The sequence below is a fragment of the Manduca sexta genome, chromosome 16, assembly GCF_014839805.1.
Source record: "Manduca sexta isolate Smith_Timp_Sample1 chromosome 16, JHU_Msex_v1.0, whole genome shotgun sequence".
Classification (NCBI taxonomy): Eukaryota; Metazoa; Arthropoda; class Insecta; order Lepidoptera; family Sphingidae; genus Manduca; species Manduca sexta.
In genome coordinates, this window is record NC_051130.1 from 8,460,334 (window position 1) to 8,480,402 (window position 20,069).

Sequence of the window (20,069 nt, forward strand, 5' to 3'; positions counted from 1 at the left end):
TGTTCGCAGGAATTGCGGCCATTCAACTGGAATTTCTAAATGCATGCATTTATATCAGTTGAACACAAATAATAATGAAATATACATCCATTTAAAACTTGTAATATAAACTGAATGAAATAAATAATATCGTGTCTGAATTCAGAATGCCATTCCGGATGTATTGTATTTAAGTCCAGCCAAAACGAATGACGTAACCATTGCGGTTTATATTTAAAATGTTGCCAGACTATGTTTTTAGTACAGTATTTCGTATTATTGATGGGTCACCTATACAACTCCTCATTTGAAGATCTTCACAAACAATAGTCGTTTATAGCGAGTAAGCGCAGTTTTCAATAAACAATCCATATCGATTTTTTCGATCTCTCCCGAGAACGTACCAATCAAAAAAAGTTTTTTTTTGACATGTTTCCAAAATGACTTATTTTGATTGGTTCATTCTCAGGATCGACTCAAAGCTTAAGATTGGAATTATGGAAATGGAACTTTAAAAGAAAATAACTAAATACCTCACTTCTATCAGTGTTTTATTTTATTAATGTTTATTCTATCAGTGTTTTATTAATAAATGTATACACTAACAGAACTAGTCAAAGTCTTCCGACCATTTTTCCCTGTGATGGAAAGTTCTTACAAACGTGTTTACTTTTTATTGTTCTTGAAGTCATTTTGTTTTTCTTTTTATTTTGTGGTATGCATATTATAGAACTCTCTTCGTGAAAGAGGATTTATGTGCCTTTATTATTATTTTATTTTTGTCTAATTAATTTAATTAAGTAATATAGATAACCGTTTTCACAGGCGGAATGTACGGATGTGGATGCAATTTTGCACACAGGTAAATCATGTTCTGAATTAACACATAGGTTACTTTTTGTTACTGTAATTTACACCCATATAGAATAATTGAATTTTTAAACCATTTTTTTTTACATCGATAGCTCTAGCGTCGTACTGGTGGCGCTATGAATCGCTACAGTGTTTTTGGGACTTGTAGCGGGAAATGTTTTTCGCGTAGTTGCAGTTGCAACCAACAATTATATTTGCATGTTATAGGCCATAGTACCAAATTCTTCCACTTGAGGCCGTAAACTTTATTTTACAATTCTTTGGGATTCTCTTCGTTGAGGTCGTGGCTAGATGTACCTAAAAAACCTAATTGATTATTTCTGAATTAGGGCGACATTCTTTTTCTTTAATACAAATGAACATTAAATTATTTATTCTCTAAAAAAAAGAATAGTAGTTAGTCCATGCCCTTTACATTTGCGTATTTCATTTTTATATTATACAGGTAACACTGATTGTTTATCAGCATAAACATACGACGGCAGTCATCAGCGCCTTTGGTCAGCGCACAAAATATAAACGTCAATCTGAGTCAATCTCTATTTATTGGTCCACTTTAAAACTTCTATTGTAACAATTTGAAATCTATATAAACTAAACAATTTAACATCTATTGTAAGTACTTTGTTATTTAAGTAACAAAATAAATTATATTTGCCGTAACTTATTGAATTGATTTCTTTTAGATAAGAGGAAACTGACAAACCTCAACCGGTATTTCATTGTATTCATTATCTCAAAGATTTGACTGTTAATATGGATTCGGACACAGAATCAGATGAGGGTTCAACGCAAATGCGCGGGATACCGGGCACTATCATACTTATTAACATTTTCGATCCCAAGTCGCAGAAATCGGCGATACAGGCGCATGTCGCAACATGTCTGCTAATACGTCATTACCTAAGGACACAAAGTTCACACTACATAGGAATATATTTATACGGGACTGATGATGATAGTACATCAATATTTGCAACAAAAAGCATAAAGGAAATTTTTCCTTTATGTTCGCCGACATTGGATGATTATAAGAAACTTGAAGAAACAGATGTGAACAGCATTAAGCAGTCTAAAGACTTGGTGCTTTCCGAGGTTTTAGCCCAATGCAGCAAAGCATTTTTAGCTTGTAAGAAAACACTCTCAAGTCGCACAATTGTAATGTTGACTTCACTTGATCAACTTCCAGCCGAAGATGATCAAGAACCAACATTGGAAAATGTTCATGAGATATTCCGTTCAGATATCCAAATCAAAATTATTAACATAAGCAAATCCAATTATGAAATTGATCAGTTCTATAAAGACTTTGTAAGCGAAGCCAATAAAGATCAAGATGTTGCCTTACCCGAACCCATTTGGGATTCTGAAAAGATAAAAGATAAATTGATAATGCAGTCCGATAGGCATTTAACAATATCACAGCTACCTTTTGAAATAGGTAAGGATATAACAATGGGTGTAAAAATCTATAAATTTTTGAAAAGTCAGACAAATCCTAAAACTACATATGTACATAAAGAAACTAGTGCAAGTATTACCAGTTCAATAAAAACTATGAAAGAAATCATAATGGATGTTGATCAGGATCAAGAACAAGAAATAAAGCAAGTACCTGCGGTCAAAACAGAGATTCTGCATGGCCAAGATTTCGGTACAGAAAAAGTTGAATTCACTGATACTGAAATGAAGATGATGAAGAATCCCTTTGGAGGAAACAGCTTAAAACTACTAGGGTTTAAACCTGCTAACATACTACAGAAAGAAAAATGGTATATAGATAATTGTTATTTCCTATTTCCCAGTGAAGAAAAGATAGAAGGTTCAACAATTGCATTTAAAGCACTATATCAAGCATGTGTTGAAGAGAATGTAGTGGCTATCTGTGCACTGCGTGCAAGGGTAAATGCCAGACCAAGGCTAGTTGCACTTTCTCCAAGCACTCAACCATTTGGCATAAATGTAGATGTGGGATTTGATGTCATAATAATTCCATTTGTGGAAAATTTGCGGGAACTTCCTGTTGTAGACGAAATGACTGAAGATATTAAAATAACAAGTAATCAAAGAGAATTTATGTATGATATTGTAAATTCTCTCAAGTTTGAATACAAGCCAGAAATGTTTGAAAATCCAGTTCTAGAATCAAAGTATAGAATTATTGAAGCCAAAGCGCTACAGGACTCTCAAGTTGCTGAAATACATGATACAACAAAACCAAATGAGAAAATTTTTGAGCACATTGATGATGATAAGTTTTATAATTTATTTGGACCTTTTGGAGCAGTAGCCACTAAAAGAGTAAATGAGTCTAAAGCTTCCAGTTCTGGCCAGAAAAAATCCAAAACAGATGAAATTGATCAAGATAAGTTAAGGGAAAATATTAAAAACAAGAAAGTCGAAAAGACATATAATGTGGACCAATTGAAACAAATATTAAAAAGTTTAAATATTTCTGTCCAAAAGAAAAAGAAAGATGAGCTTGTTAAACTTGTTTATGAACATTATATTTTGTAAAATGCACACTATATTATAATATTAGTAATATTTTTGTACTAATTAAACAAATTTTTTATATAACAGACTTTTATTATCAGCAACACAAATCAAACATACATTAAGATTCCCATGAATTAAATATAAAGTGATCCATCAGCTGGTCCTAGGTGATGTATTCCTATCAGAAGAGCATCTACTAAGGTCCATACTCCTAGTCCCCCAAAACTGAATAGTTTTCCAATGCCTTCTTGCCAGTGGCCCAGATAAAATCTATCAGCACCGAAACCTCCAAGGGTTAAGGCAAGAATTAGTGCAGTGCCCCAGCGAGTTCCTGATGTCCAAGAACACCTAATTTTCTTTAGAAATCTCCTTCTACCCAGGCATATGACTTCATCTGACACTGTGCAGTTGGTTCTGAAATAAATTCATGAAATTAAGTGTTGTGCAAATAAAAATTATTATTGTGAAGTAATTTTAAGCTTGTACTTACAAATAATACTTTAATGGTGATGCTAATGAATTGCAATTTGCTTTTTGATCACATCTATGCTCCCATTTGTCTGTTTGGTAACAAAATCGACACATAGCGGTTCTGTTAAATACTTTTGAACCCTGAAACAAAAATAATGATTACAAACTAAATACAAGAATATATTATATAAAACAATGATTGGAAGAGGATCTATGAATAAATATATTTTTTTATTTCTTCAATACATAGAATCACTTCAATAAAGTCCATATTTTATTGATTAATGCTACAATTTAATAACAATATATTAAAAGGAATATTTACAGCAACTTAATGGTGTACTTTTACCAAGTAATTCTAAGTTAAGGTGATTACTTACATTACACACAATCTTTGGTTGTACATTACAAGTATAATTATAGAAGCCTCCGTAACGGCAGTCTATGCCTCGCTCACAAGTGATGCATGGGTATTGTAGACTGGAGCACTCCATGACATTTTCTTGATCTCCAGAAGGACAATTTTTCAAATACTCTTCATTTTCACTAAAGCTGAGACCTTTGTCGTTCGAATCCTCTTTTATTTTGCTTTCTTTACTGTGTATATCCATGTTGTTATAAGCTATCAATAATAAAGTAAATTAGTTCTTGCAGCATTATTTCATTATTCATACATGGATGTATTGAATCAATACTCACCCATGTCTGTTACGTGAATAGTATTAAATATAACTAAAAGAACTAAAACTAAACAGTCTCTTATACTAATTCTCAACGGAAGAGTTCGCGGCATTTTGAAATTATAACATAATAATATTTTTCACAAAATGTAAGTTTGTTTTACTTTTTAATGATAAATGTCAGAGGAATAAATGTCACTGTCAAGAGTGACAGTCGACTTTTATTTTTTTATATGTCCGTGCAGACGTCAAGCCTTTCAGCCGGTTGCTGGTTTTTCGACCATACTGTTGGTCTTACGTGCAGACTGATCTTGTTTGATAAGACAGATTTGTTTCATAGAAAACACAGAAACTCAGGTTGGTATATTTCAATCAAAAAAGGTAGCCGACGCCAGTATCTAGCAATGTTTGGATGTTTGTTAGCAGTAAGAACTGAACCGATTTATTTATTTAACACACGGATAGACCATATCCTGACGTTTGGCTTTAATAGAAAGGTTGACAATTTGCTCTCATGGGAATTAGCGATTTTTTTAGTATTAGATTGTTTAAGTAGATGGCACTAGCACCATGGTGTTTTAGGGACTTTAGCGGCAAAGCTGTTTCATATAGGCGAGACCGCGAGCTGCACTTATACTATGTATATATTATATACCAATTAGCAATAGTCTAATAGTTTTATTAAAACTGCAAATATCGAAGTAATCACAAGTTTATTTATAAGGCTTAACAAAAAAAAAACACTTTTATATTCTATTATTTTATAACTTCATTCTGCATACTATAAATGTTACTTATTACAACAATCAACATACACATAAACATATAATAAATTAAAACTATATATAACAGGTATAGTTGAGGAAAATAACATGTATTATGTACACAGATTTATGCCATACTTCAACTGTTGCATATTATATTTCCTTACCATATTGTTTGCTACAAAAAGATGTTTTGGGAATTTGAATCTCTGGAAAAGCTATCCAAGCCAAATGGCTTCCTACTATCATTTTCCTTAGACATTTCTGTAATCGTAGACAAATCAGGAACAGCACATGTTATGGGAAATATCTCATTCAAATTCGCTCCACAACCACCCGTATTGGAATTTGGAGGTGAGACAATGTTAGTGTTAGTGGTTTCCTCTTCGCTAAGCAGATACCACCGTGAAGGAAGCGCCGGTACTCTTGGCTGCGCAGGCGCCTCGTCAGACAAATCCTCAGTGATAAGACTACTGTTTAAAATTTCATCATGAGCAGGACTTTTGAAAATTGCTTCATTGTTATTTCCACTGGTGTAGGTTTGAATACACTCCACATCTGAAAATTAGGAAAACCTATAAACTATCGTGTTGATTAACATTATATTGCTATGATGTAGTGTAAAATTTGCAAAGCTAAGCAGGTTACAAACATTATTAAAAAAAAGTCAAGACTTACTATTGCAGGGAAGAGCACCTTTCACATTGTTATTTAATGAACAGAGAGACATATCATCCACATCCTTAAAATTTCTGCTATCTTGCCACTCAGTGGTCAGAGAATTACTATTAACTGATATTAAAGTAGTTGAGGCATCCACAAATTCCACACTATTCTCCAAACATTCGTTAGCATGGAGGCAAGTTTCTGAATGATTGTGTATTAGTTCCACAGTGTCGTTGGAAATTGGAAACGATATTCCAGATTCTGTGCCGTTTATGCCGCTGTCAGTACATATTGACAGTTTACTCGCCTTTTGAGTTAGTTCTCCGCTACCTTCTTTCGAAACACTTTTCTTCCTGGGTCTAAGAATTTTTACTTTAATGATATCCCTTTTCTTTCTTCCTTTTTGTTTATTTTTAACGTCTTCATTTATTTCATTCATATTAATAGAATTTTCATTTTGAATCTGTGTCGAAGGAGGGCAAGATTTCCTGCCGCGATATGAACAAGTTTCCAAGTGTTCCTCAATTGTGGTTTTGGTCGGTAACTTCGATTTTACAGTTTCTTTCTTTTTACGGGGCGTCGAACAACGCCTTTTCGCTTTTGGCTTTTGCATGGTGTTTGTGACATTTTCATCTACTTCCATATTATTTTCTTTACTTTCTGAAGTCTTACTCATTTTTTTCGCGCTTTCTAGAAGTAAATTACGTAGTTGTACATCTAGCGAATCAGAAACAGAGGAATTGTCGTTGATATGAACTGTGCCAATTTTATTTAACAGGGACTCGGACACTGATGTTTTCTGTTTTCGATTCATGGTATTTGAATTCTTTAGGACAAGATCGACATTATTCCTTTGAAGTACACATTTTTGTTCCATCAGAGGTATCGTTATATCTACTTCGCTTATCAAAAATTTGTTTTGCTCTTCGGCCATAATAACTTCATTTGCTTGAGCATCTTTCATACTATGATAATCTTTAATACTGTTAAGCAGTTCTTTTCCCATCGTTATATCTTCAACAATCGATAACTCTGGCGACAGAGGCAAAGAAACACTGCTGGAGCTACCTACTCCAATATTGTCGTTTGTTAAAAAGTCACTGTCCATTGAATCAGTATATATTTGGTTTCTGCAGACATTCTCAACGGGTCTCATTTCAACTTCATTGACAGTTGGACTCTTCTCACTAATTGGTTCTAGACGATTAAAAGATAACCTACTACGTGGAAATAAGTGTTGATATGAATCGGACTTATAAATGTCGCTAGAACTTTGAGATATTTTACTTTTTAAGCTACCAGAAAATGAGGTCATTGTGGAATCTGTGGATGCGTCTTGTATCAAATAAGGGTATGTTCTTCTTTGATAGCGTTTGCTTTGTAATTTGTTTCTATGAGCAATTGTCGATCGTTTTGATTTTCTATTCTTTTTCATTTTTACTGGGCTTATATCAGAGTCTTGATAACCTTGTGTGCTCTCTGATACAATAAGGGAATCATCATCTTGATAGACTATTCGATCGGCAAAGCTGTTAAAAAAAACAATTATGTATATAGCCGTGATAAGCAAAAAACAAGCGATACAATAGCAATAAAAGCAAAGCCATGCAAAAATGGAAGCAGGTTCAACAAAAGCGTTTTTATAACACTTACCCAAAAGTAGTTATCTTAAAAAGTAAAAAGGAACTTAAATATACTAAGAGAAAATAAAATACACAAGAAAGGAATATAGTTTATTGACCTTAATTACACCTGCTCCCATTTACACATCACGTTTAATATTAAATACAAACTAACTTCTTAATTACTGCCTCGATTTAAAAATAGGAAAAGACAAAATATATTAGGGATATAATCTCAAAACATTAGTTATTAGATTATAATATATTCCGCGCGCTTTTGCTAGTCAATAGTAGACAGGGAAAGAGGGTGCTAGCACTGAGGAGGCAAGGATATAACATAACATAGACATAGAAAATAGACTGAAAAATTACAGACTTTTTAGCAATCTATATAAAGTCATAAAGCGATTTATGGCCAACTTCAATAGACAATCCTGCTCATTATCTCTGGAACGATCGCAAAAATAGACATACCAGAGTGAAATTATTTAACATGCTTACAAATACTTTATTTACATTGGTTTGCGCTCGAGGTCCGATCGAAGATTAAAACTGAGATCGTTTATACATATTACCTGTTAACTGCTAATACACACATATATTCGATTATTCTATCAACGAAGCTGCACATATGAACCAATCATCACGAATATGACATGGAACAATCAAGAATGTAGTACAATATTTTCTGCCAACATTAATTTGACAGGATAACCGCCATCCATTCTCTATGTCTACAGTATGCAAATTGCACCGCTAACTCCGCACAAAAAGCAGCTATCATTTGCGAGCGGATTATAATTAATAGTAATATGTGACTGTAAAATATATTGACTCACAATTTTTTTTGAAACTCATGATTTAAAAAGTATAAATATAAAATAAATGGTACACAAATTTAAAATCTATGATAATGATATGTGATCTCAATGTACCTAATCAGCTTCATACATTTATTGCCTAAATTTTCTGTAATATTGTTAAAAAAATCATAATATTTATACATGCTAATGAGGAATAAGAATGTAAAACTTTATGTAAAATCTTTGACTGTTTTGAAATACATTTTTTTCTATGATAAAATGATGGATTTTTTTTATAACCTAATACTGAAGGATTTGTAAAAAAATCGCTAATAATTTCATACCTAGTAAAATGGGGATACAAGTAGTTAATAAAAAAAAAATGTTATTAATAACCTAACAAATAAAACTATATTTTGACAGGAAGAATTCCACGATTCTGGTTGAGATAAAAATCTAAATGCTCATATTTAAAAAGTCTTACATAAACAACAGTTAAAACTGTAACCCAGAAAGTCATCAAATTCAAAATTTTGCAGGAAGTATCAAGATATTCTTAATAAGTATGAAGTCTTATTCAAGAGTACTTATCTTCTAAATATTAGAATAGATTGTACTTTCTTTTTCATTTCTAGAATATGCTAAGTCTAAATTTTATCATGATATTACTACACCCACATACATTTCAATACTTCTATTTATACATACATTTTAGTTTTATATGAGAAGTAGACATTCTTTTTGTCCTAAAAACACTAGATCGAACTTGGCTACATAACAAAATCCCGACTTGTATATAAGAAATCATTATTAACTTGGCAAAAGAAATTTAAAAATAGTACCTAAAATGTAATAAACACAAAATTCATATTTCAATAACTTATTAAGAATAAATTGACATTCCCAAACTATACTAACTTATTAAATACTTATATATAGTTGTGTTAAGTGTCTGTTTCACGATTGACGCATTTTAAATAATACAATAAACAAACAATTTGGGTAAAAAAAGCACAATATGCCAAAGAATACTCTAAAATTAATCCAATATAAATAAAAATTCAAACATATCAAAATCAACCACTTGTGTTCAATATTTCATATTATATCGTCAAATTAATAAACAACAGATTTAATTGATGCATTCTACACTATAGATTTGGAATGTGTTTGGCTGATTTCCATCTACTATTCCAATCATTACATAGAGAAAACCGACCGAATCAGAATAAAGTTTGCTTGACATGCTCACAAATGACTTATTTATGTAAGTTTATTTTTTGGATCAATCGAAAGATAGCGGGAAATCGAGATAGTTTATTGAAATCGTCTAACAATAGATTATAATATTTTACAAAGTAAAACATAACACAAATAAAATAATATTTCATGATCTCATAGTATTGCATTTTCTTTTTTATTTAATAGAATCGTGAAACAGACTCTTTTAGTCATTATCATTATTCAATACCTTCTCGGTCTTTGTATTTTATTGTTAGTTGTCTGTGGCATGTTTTGCGGGAATTTATACCGAACTTGTTCCTCCGTAGTTTCCTGTGTTATGGTATTTTGTTTCGATGTCCCACGGGTTGGTTTAGACTCATCTTTTGCGTCTGTGAAATGCCATAGTATAAATCAGCATTTTGGTCATTAATCAATATAAAATAAGGTTTTATGAATGTCAATAGAGAGAGAGAGAGAGAGAGAGAGAGAGAGAGAGAGAGAGAGAGAGAGAGAGAGAGGGATAGAGAGATAGAGAGAGAGGGATAGAGAGAGAGAGAGAGAGAGAGAATAGTTCTCTGACATGTACTTATATAAAGGGTGTTGTTTAAGGTTATAGCTTAAGGTCCATTTTTCATACATTTTGTTTCGTCGTATTAAATTTTAAAGGCCGAAATATCCATGCATATTAATTATTTTTACGTTTTTCTTTCAACTGCGAGAACTAATCACTAACTAGACGTGAATTTAAATTCTTTACTTGTCAATACTTGTTTAGTTACCCAGATTAAAGGTGAAACAAAATGTATGAAAATGGACCTTAAGCTATAACCTTAAATTCAACATTTAACATACCGGATAATACTAATATAGAGGAAAATTTATACTTATTAAGGAATTGGGATATTAAAATTTAAAATTACATGTTATCTTCGGCGATAGCAAAATAAAATAATAGACATGAATATATTTTAATAAAATTTATACCAAGTGCTGCCTTCATGGACCGCCTAGTACGTCGAGCCGTTACTTCTGGGCTTTTTTTCACATCACTTTGTTTTTTATTGACCTCCACTGTGTTTGGTAAATATTGTGTAGATGTATCCTTCTTTGACGGAGATGGTTTTGGCTGTTTATTGGGTGACCCCGGTGACGTAGATTGCTTGGATGGTCTGCCTCTTTTTCTAGATATTTTAAATTGTATTAGTTTATATTATTTGCCACGTATAATTTAATGTTTATGGAATAAGACAACTCAGTGAGTTCATTAATAAGGTTTGAAAAGTGAATTACCTGTTAGTGACATTAACATAGTCTGTGTTAGCCTGTTTCTCATTTTCAATTTGTTCTTCTTTATCTTTTTCTTCAATTTCTTTGAATATTTCACTCTCTAATTTATCTATTTTTTCTTGGACAACTGAAAGTAATAAATTTACATGTTTATATTTGCGATAAAAAAATGTTAGCTTTTTGCCACACTTAACCTATCATTTTAAAATATATTCAATCCACACAGTATCATTGACACACAGCCTAAAAAAACATGACTATCACCATATTTTTTAATGAATGATCCCAATCTCAATTTCAATCTGATTCCAAGAATAAACTAAACAAAATAAGTCATTATAATCATGTAAAAAAATCTTTGTTCTGATTGGCCCATTTTTGAGATAGATTAAAAAGGCGATTGGGATCGTTTGTAACTAAAAGTAACAATATCTTACTAGATATTATAATTATACAGAATATTAAAAATCCGCGATAAAATCCGGAAAATAGTTTTATTTCCACGTCAAACATGCGCATAAACTTAAATCATTATTTACCCTACTTTTTTTTTCGGTTTGCAAACCGAATCACAATCAATCACTCACTCACCAGGATCACCAGTTACGATGACAGGCGTGGATTGGCCACTGCTGATCACATTCGGCTGTTCATGCACCTCCGAGTTATTGCTATTCTTTACAGTTACTTCATTCTGTGGTTCCATCTTCTTTGGCAGTATGTCGAGTACTTTATCGAATATTGGACAAATTTGTGGCCAATGACCTTCCAGTTGTACTTCCTGCAATGTATCAATTTGTTTCAAATCTAAAGTTACTTTGAAGTAAAGATATTAAAATAAATATGTAGAGTTACTAATTTACTACATAGTTTTTTTTACTCTAGCACTGTAAAGCAACTTTACTGCATCTGTTGTTAAGTGAGATGAAGCCCAAAGAAAACGTCGACCAGTAAGAGATAAAACATCCCTACATGATTGAAACAGTTATGCCAGCCTGCCTACTTTCGTCTTCACGTTACACTTGAACGACAACAGTTACTAAACTTTTTATAAACTAACTAAGCTAATTTTAAAAATTTAGCATGATTTTATGGCACTGATAGATGATGCTGACTAGGGGAAGCCTAACTACAGCAGTGAACGACAAAAGGCTGATTGATTATGTAAGTAATTGCAGTACTAGGACATTATAAATCGAACAAAAAGCATACATACTGCATTATTTATGGTGTATTTAATCATTATTTTTTCTGATGACACTTTATTTTCAACGGGATGTTCTGTTACAGCTTCTTTATGTTCTGAAAGTATTAATAGTTAAATTAGGCATATTGTATGAAATACTATTTATTTTTATAAACACAAAAATTATAATTAACATTAAATGATAAAAATTTCAAACTTCAATATGCTTACCAATGGCTGGGTGTGTTTTGCTGGTTGAAGGTGCATGGATATCGTGACTTTGTGCGGGTGGCGGGTTTCTGAGACAATTTTTAACATATTCAATTATATATTTCTTATATCTATTTGTACACAGGCTAATCTGATTTAATTGTGTAGTCAGCTTAACATGTTTCCTTAATCACGTTGGAAATAGATTCAGCATAATTTATTTATAGGTGGTTAAAAAATTTAGATTATTGATTTTACATAAAGCAAATTTAAATAAAATACTGAATAGATTATTATAACAATGAATAATAGGCCTATGTTCATCTTTGATAAAAACGAAACCTGACAATGACAGTAATCATATGCGACCCTCCGATAGATAGCTAAACTTCACAGATACAGTATTCTTATCTATCTTAGTTCATAGAAACAGATAACCACCAAAAGTAAGCATGTCAACTGTTTGTATACCATCAGTAAGATATTGAGACCAGCTGTCTCTTCTGACAACTCAAATCTTGTTACAACAAATCATGGGGCAACCTGGGAATCGAAACCAGGCCCTCAAAAATAAACAAATAACATAATGTGATGCACACTTGCGTATACTTGACTGGAGTATAGGTGAACACGGCTCTCTGGAAACAGATCGCGGTCTCTTCTCTCGTAATCTGAAAATGTATATGAGTTAACAGAAACGGCAGAACATTTACGGCTGTGTTAAATAAACAATCTTAATCACAATCTACGTTCCGATCCCAAGAATAAACCAATCAAAATAAGTTATTTGCTTTGTTCTGATTGGCCCATTTTCGCGAAGGATCGAAAAAAGAGATAGGAACTGTTTAGTGGAAACGGCGGTTAGTTATGGCATAACTGAAGCTAGGTTTGGGTCAACCCCAGGACCCCACAGACATATAAATGATATCTTAAAAAACAATTTGAAAAAAGAAATGTTTAATATCTATAACCTGTTATAGATTAAATTTCAATAGAGTTTGGAAAATATTTTATAACTGTTATGAAAGATAGTTCTTTCTTGTATTTTTCTTGTGGTAAGGGCACTGGTTCTGCTTTAGAAAATTACTCTCTCCATGTCCGTGTATGTGATATTACTTTAATAATAATATATTGTTAAAGTAATATCACATACATACATATATACACATAATATAATATATAAGCAATTAATATACCTTTCCGATGGTTCTCTGCTTTTTTTGCGCTCCTCATATTTTTTCCTCAACTCAGCATATTTAGCTTTCCAATATGAGTCTTGTTCAAATCCTGAATCACCTAAAAATAATGTAATTCATGAATTTGAAAAATTGTACACATTAATTATGTATGTCTAGTTAATATTAATATGTGTGGTGTTATTTTTTTTTGTCAATGGATGCTGTGACACCTTAAAATGTTGTGCATTTAAACCTATCATTACTGTTATATTTTATTGGAGCTATGTATAATGTAACAACTACTGGTTGTCTTAATTATAAATAAATAAATTTGAGACAAATACATATCATATGAGTAATATGAAATATGCGTCGTGTTGTATTGCCGTACGAATAATGCGCTGAGGTCGCGGATTCGAATTCCGGGTCGGGCAAAATTATATTGGGTTTTTCTATTCAGTATCAGCTTAGAGCCTGGAATTTATGTGAGTATAGGCTTGCTCCCTATCACATCTTGGGAGGAAATACCCGCGCGCGCGCGCCTGTGTGTGTGTGTGTGTGTGTGTGTGTGTGTGTGTGTGTGTGTGTGTGTGTGCGTGCGTGCGTGCGTGCGTGCGTGCGTGCGTGCCTGCGTGCCTGCGTGCGTGCGTGCGTGCGTGCGTGTGTGTGTGTGTGTGTGTGTGTGTGTGAGTGCTTGCGCGTGTGTGTGTTTGTGTGTATGTGTGTGATTTATTATGGTGAAACTTACTGTTAGATTCATAGATGACATAGTTCTTTACAATCCTGCCATCTTTCACGAGTGGGTATATCCTTTTGCCATACATGACGAACAAGCCGCCTTCCTCTTCTAGGGATAATATTCGAGTAGACTTCGGTTTCCTAATGTAAGAAAATGTATGTTAAATAAACGTTTTAAATGCTAAGTATTGAAAGGCTTAAAAGCGCCGAAAAGATGCCATTTTAAATACAGTTCACATAGTTAACATAAATAAAATTACAATAATGCCAGTTTAAAAAAAAACATGATTTCATAATTTGTCTCAAATATGCTTCGAATCCCAGTTCAAGCAGAGATATTGGGCTCATCTATCAATATCAATCCAGAGTCTGGAATTTGTGTCCGATATGGCGATAGGCTCGCTCCATCACGTCATCAACGGAACACACACGCAAAAAGTGGGTGCCCTTGTTGCAATTACCTACGTTTTCAAGGATAAAGGCAAATTGTGTGTATGTATTCTATGCTATGTAATTAATATTTAGGATAAAAGCTTCTTACAAATATTTCTTGGTCATCCTATTCTTTCGCCCGCGCGGCGGTGAGATATAGTTGTCTTGCTCTGTGTCTGTTGTCCACTCGCTTGAGTCAGACACTGTTTCATCCCTGGATAAAACATAAAACTATTTAGTACAAGACTGCTGGTAGGTCTCTTAATGTGAGAGCCCCTCTGGGTAGGTACCACCGCAATGTCTATTTCTGCCGCTAAGCAGCAGTGTGTAATCACTATTGTGTTTCGGTTTGAAGAACATTGTAGCCAATGTAACTACTGGACATAATAAAAGTTAACATTTCGTGTCTCAGGATGGCGTGCCCAGAGGAATATCAAACAAAATTTTGTAATTCAAGGATAGTGTTTCTACTGTTTATGGACGGTCGTATCGCTTACCATTAGCAGAACGGCAAGCTCGTCTCGTCAATCAAATCAATAAAAATAAAACTTAAGGCGATACCTCAAGGTCCATTTTCATACATTTTGTTTCACCTTTAATCTGGGTAACTAAACAAGTATTGGCAAGTAAAGAATTTAAATTCACGTCTAGTTAGTGATTAGTTCTCGCAGTTGAAAGAAAAACGTAAAAATAATTAATAATCATGGATATTTCGGCCTTTAAAATTTAATATGACGAAATTATAAAGGCAGAAATATCCAATTCTTTACTTGCCAATACTTGTTTAGTTACCCAGATTAAAGGTGAAACAAAATGTATGAAAATGGACCTTGAGGTATCGCCTTAATAAGTTAATATTTTTTTCCAATTCAAATAGCACAGGTATTTAAATATGCTTAATCATAATAAAACATCTGCTGACGCTAGATCGTATTATCGCAGATTTATTCATTGACTTATTATTTTGTTTTATTTCTGGATAGAGTGGTGCAAATGTACCCCCTTACACCCACTCTCGCCGTCTATGTTTTGGGATAAAACTTTAGAAAATAACATTCATCTAACTAGATCATGGTAGCGATCCATAGCACCATTTGCATGCCAGCTGTATTTGAATAATCAGATAAATAAATACAAATACATTTTTTGCAACATCAAATTTTAGTAATGAATAGTAGCCGATATGCAAATTTAGGACAGGAATTTTCAGCTCAGGCTTCTTTACTTTTAACAATTTATATGCAAACATTATCACAAACTTATGCTTTTACAAGTAAGAAGTAAATTAATATTATTGATTGAAAAGCACGGATTTGTAAGGTTGGCCGTCGAATTATAACTGTTTTCAATAATTAGAGATATAAATATAATTCAGTGCGTACTTTACTTGAGGAACATTATGTGGCCGGCGCATTTGATTTTGACTTGATTTCCCGTTCCGCCTTGATGAAACTGCACCTTAAATTAAAATGTGAAGAAAAATTAATTTACAATATTAATATTTATTTTATATGCAGTTGTTTCTCATATAATAAAAAAAGAGCTATAGTTCAAAAAAACAATAGATATACAAGATGATATGGAAAAATAAATTAAAACATGCAATAAGAAATTATAAATATAATACATTTCATTTGGTGTAGTGTTTTACTTTAGTTTTACTGATAGAACAATTAACATACAAAATACAAACATAAAAACTTATTATCAAAGTATAAAATAGATCAAATCATTACTCCAGGATGTTAAACTTCATTTCTGAAATCCAATGTCTCATCCAATCTGCATATAACTTACCACTGGAAAGTCCAAAAACATTTGCCAAGGCTTTTTTCCTCTTTGCTTGAGCCATGCGGTTAGATATCCGGCGCCTTACTCCTGGGGATTCCTCTCCGCTTTCAGATTCTGAATGAGATTTTAACACAACTACATCATCTTTGTCTTCTTGTCTATTGTCATTTTTGACCTCCTTTGATCCTGATGGTTTTGGATCCCTGTTTTTGGCTAAATTATCATCAGAAGCTGAATCTGAATATTTGGTTTTGTTGAATCGTTCTGCAAATAAACTGACGCTATTCAAACATGGATTTTGAGTTGGTTGTACTTCATTATCACTTTTTCTTGAATTTTCATTATTTGTTTCTTTCTCATATGTCTGAATATGTGTAACATTCTCATTATCTGAATCATTAACATCAAATATTTCAGGTTCGCTTTCATTTTCACCAGGTGCACAATTCTTATCAGATGTGTTTGTAATTGAGTCTGTTTTCTGTCTTTTGTTATCAATTAATACAGTTTCGGCAGAGCTGCTTCTTTTTCTTAACACCTTATTGTTGCTGTTCTTAGTATCCACCTCATTGTTAACTCCATTATTGTTTTTGGTTTGAACATTCAAACCTTCTTGATTGTTAGGCAAAATAGTATCTGAATTTGTCAATGGTTGAACACTACTGGTCATAGATGTAATTACAGTTTCCTGGTTTTCACTACTTTTATTAATTGTTGTGTCACTATCTTTATTGTTTGTTGAAGATATTTCCAAAATGTCATGAGATGTTTCCTTTTCAACTGAATTCTTATTTTCGGACTCTACTGCAATGACTTCACCAGTTAGATTTTTATTAGTATTATCTGTATCTTTCATTTCTGTTGTGTTTTCTGACTTTTTTTCTTTTTCTGATGTAGCTTCAAGTGTATTCGTATTTTTATCTTGAAGTCCATTAACAGAATCTGGCTTACATTTATCTGTATTTTTTACTGGATTAACATCTGATACATCTTGACCTTCTGTAGTAGAACTTTTTTTATTGCCATCTTGTACATCTTCAATATCACTTTCAAAATCCTTTAAAGCATTTTGTATTGGTGATGGAAGTTCCTCCAACTTTGAATGCTTTGATCTCTTCTGTTCATCAATCCTGGGTGACTCCAAATCCCTTCGAAGGTCATCAACAGTTTTGTAACAAGTTTCTGGTACAGTAACATCTTTTGATGTTACATTGGAAGTTTTGTCATTCTCACCTTGATTGATTGCTTCATCACTGCTGGTTACAATTTGCAGATCATTATCTTTATTGCTTTCAGCTGAAATTTACAATAAGATTTATAAAATTTAAAAAAAAATGTGGAGCAAATGTATATTTGGTTGAAAAATATACTATACTGTCACTTTTGGAGTTATCACCAACAGGCTGGAATTCTAATTTAATTTTATCTCTTTGTTCAACATCATATCTGTAATAAAATACATTGAGATAATTGAAATATTTCAGCACAAAGCAATAGTAGTCAAATATGTTTATAGTTAACAATAATTACAGAGTAAATTATACTCAAAATAAATTATACTCAAAATACTACACAAGAAATTATGTTCACATGTGTAGTTCTAAAAATTTTGAAATAAAATGAACTTTATTAATAAGCAGGTAGATATTAATTTACATTTTGTAAAACAAGGTTATTGAAGATAAATTAAATGTCAATACATTTTATTCCTTTCTGTGAAATATGTGCCATTGTTCCTTTTTTATTACTGATGTCTTAACTTGACTCAGAGCTATCTATAAGGCCCTGCTCAACATAGCCCTGTTCATAGTTCTAAGTTTATGAAGTTGCTGCATGCAAACTGTTTGTAACATATTAATTTGTTTCCTTTGGGGGAGACCTATGCCCGATGCTAAAGACCATGGAGTTTTATTTAATTCATTAAGGCAAGAAAAGGAGGTAAAAATTCAGATGAAACATAAGACAGATTTATAAACTGCCATTGAGTACTCACCCCTGTCTGAAACTAATTATTTGTTCTCTGCTCAGATTGTAGTAAGGATTGTGGATATCTGGTAGTATGCGTTTTAAAAATGTTTCCTTTAAACTCTGCCAGGTCCTGGTGGTAGCCTAAAATGAAGACATAACCCTTTTACATTCTCGCAATAATCATAGCATTTACTGGTGATATGAATACCTAACAGAAACAAATGTGAAATGACAATTTTACTGTCGGAATGAGAATACAAAATTAATTTTTCATCATTCAAGTTTGAGAATGTACTTAGAATCCTTTAGTATTCTCTAGGTTTTCAGATAATTAAAGTAGTAGTAGTGGCTTTAGGGCGTGTAAAATTAAAATCACTTTTTATTAATATTTATTTTGTTCAAATCTTACATTTTTTTATTTTACATCTAAGGCTCAAGTACCTTATTGTAAAGTGTTATTTCCAAGTAGATAGGTATGTGGTTTCATTTAGTAATGCAATGACAAAATGACCCTGTATTTCTTGATATGCATCTGGTATTATAAGTACAGAATTTCTATTTTTTAATATCCAACGCAATGTCTGCTTCTGCCGTCAAGCAGCAGTGTGTGCTCACTGTTGTGTTCCGGTTTAAAACACATTGTAGCCATTGTAACTACTGGACATAATATGGTTGATGGTGGTAATATGGTTGTTGTTTGATGACAAGTGCAGTGGAATACCAAACCATACTTTGTAATTTAAGGTGTTGCATGGTGTTTCAACTGTTAATGGACATATTGCTTAACGCGAACAGCAAGTTAGTTTCTTCATTCAATGAGTACAAAAAAAACAGGATGTTAAAAACTTGAAATTAATTATTCCTATATTTTTTTTAACAGATTTAATGCCCCATTGATAATATCATATAAAACTAAAATTAAATACTCACATTAGAGTTTGCATAATCTACCCACATTTTTCTTCCTCTAATTTCGCCATAAGCTTGATGTTCAATTAAATAGGTGACTATATTTTTCATTTCTTTCATAGTATACACTTTTCTGTAAATTAAATAAAATAATTGGATTATGAACTAAAATATATCAAAATCCTCACATAAAGTAAATTGTAAGCAAATGTGGGTAATTTTATGATAGCATTTCACATTTCAGGTTGCTTTTATCCCGCCTTTTAATAAATTTACCAAATTTTAAACAAATAATGTTTAATTAAACGCTATAAAATATATCTTCTTTCTTCAAACTGTTTTAGCTACAATGAGAACTACTTACATATATTTATTAATTAATAAAATATCAAATTTATTTATAACTTACCCCGACATTTTGGTAGAGAATCACCGTTATCGATCGTTTCCAAAATATAAAAAGATTTGATGAAACATAAAACGTAATAACTTTCAATTATTTCTTTTTTAATGAAAATATTAATCAATGAGAATTTTACGTTTTGGAAGAAAACTAACTTTCTGTAAAAGTATGATGCTCTTTGAAACTAACCCGAAAATCTTTTTTATAATCCACATTTGACAACCTGAAAACCACAACACAACAAGCGCAAAGCGCCAATGTTTCCACTTACAATTTCGATATTACCCTAATTTTTATAAAAAAAATATCTTAAAATCCCCAAAGCTATAGGGAAAATTATTAGATAGCTTTTTATGCTGTAGGAAGTATAACTAGACCATTCTCTA

The 20,069-nt window shown here is 32.2% G+C and overlaps 3 protein-coding genes across 4 annotated transcripts; 1 reads left to right on the plus strand and 2 right to left on the minus strand.

Moving 5' to 3' along the window:
- The first annotated feature begins 1,287 nt into the window (after window positions 1-1,287).
- On the plus strand, window positions 1,288-3,429 carry LOC115444224 (X-ray repair cross-complementing protein 6). Its single transcript, XM_030169913.2, has 2 exons — window positions 1,288-1,467; window positions 1,539-3,429. The coding sequence occupies exon 2, from the start codon at window positions 1,609-1,611 to the stop codon at window positions 3,367-3,369; it is 1,761 nt and encodes a 586-aa protein (XP_030025773.1). The 5' UTR covers window positions 1,288-1,467; window positions 1,539-1,608; the 3' UTR covers window positions 3,370-3,429.
- LOC115444225 (TM2 domain-containing protein almondex) lies at window positions 3,421-4,714 on the minus strand. Its single transcript, XM_030169914.2, has 4 exons — window positions 4,522-4,714; window positions 4,203-4,444; window positions 3,842-3,963; window positions 3,421-3,765 (listed from the first exon to the last, which is right to left on the minus strand). Exons 1-4 carry the CDS (start codon window positions 4,613-4,615, stop codon window positions 3,486-3,488), a joined length of 738 nt encoding a protein of 245 aa, XP_030025774.1. The 5' UTR covers window positions 4,616-4,714; the 3' UTR covers window positions 3,421-3,485.
- Window positions 4,715-5,246: 532 nt separating this feature from the next.
- LOC115444220 lies at window positions 5,247-19,942 on the minus strand. 2 transcript variants are annotated; one of them, XM_030169910.2, is made up of 18 exons: window positions 19,690-19,942; window positions 19,302-19,413; window positions 18,397-18,512; window positions 17,779-17,849; window positions 17,637-17,699; window positions 15,995-16,070; window positions 14,722-14,826; window positions 14,191-14,321; window positions 13,461-13,560; window positions 12,864-12,935; window positions 12,286-12,353; window positions 12,085-12,170; window positions 11,460-11,649; window positions 10,872-10,995; window positions 10,566-10,762; window positions 9,829-9,970; window positions 5,945-7,461; window positions 5,247-5,824 (listed from the first exon to the last, which is right to left on the minus strand). In XM_030169910.2, the coding sequence occupies exons 1-18, from the start codon at window positions 19,695-19,697 to the stop codon at window positions 5,445-5,447; spliced, it is 3,558 nt and encodes a 1,185-aa protein (XP_030025770.1). In that variant the 5' UTR covers window positions 19,698-19,942; the 3' UTR covers window positions 5,247-5,444. The 2 variants fall into 2 exon arrangements, with proteins under 2 accessions (XP_030025770.1, XP_030025769.1); XM_030169909.2 differs by having other exon boundaries at window positions 16,410-17,699.
- Window positions 19,943-20,069: the final 127 nt, after the last annotated feature.

What these genes read in the sequence shown, in the direction of transcription:
- LOC115444224 (XM_030169913.2), top strand. Translation starts at nt 1,609, where the DNA reads ATGGATTCGGACACAGAATCAGATGAGGGTTCAACGCAAATGCGCGGG.
- LOC115444225 (XM_030169914.2), bottom strand. Translation starts at nt 4,615, where the DNA reads ATGCCGCGAACTCTTCCGTTGAGAATTAGTATAAGAGACTGTTTAGTT. An exon ending in TATTCACGTAACAGACATGG is followed by an intron (nt 4,445 to 4,521) that starts GTGAGTATTGAT and finishes TATTATTGATAG; the next exon opens with CTTATAACAACATGGATATA. An exon ending in AACCAAAGATTGTGTGTAAT is followed by an intron (nt 3,964 to 4,202) that starts GTAAGTAATCAC and finishes TTTTTGTTTCAG; the next exon opens with GGTTCAAAAGTATTTAACAG.
- LOC115444220 (XM_030169909.2), bottom strand. An exon ending in TATGTTAATGTCACTAACAG is followed by an intron (nt 10,763 to 10,871) that starts GTAATTCACTTT and finishes TAAAATATCTAG; the next exon opens with AAAAAGAGGCAGACCATCCA. An exon ending in AAAATACAAAGACCGAGAAG is followed by an intron (nt 7,462 to 9,828) that starts GTATTGAATAAT and finishes TTTTTTTAACAG; the next exon opens with CTTTGCCGATCGAATAGTCT.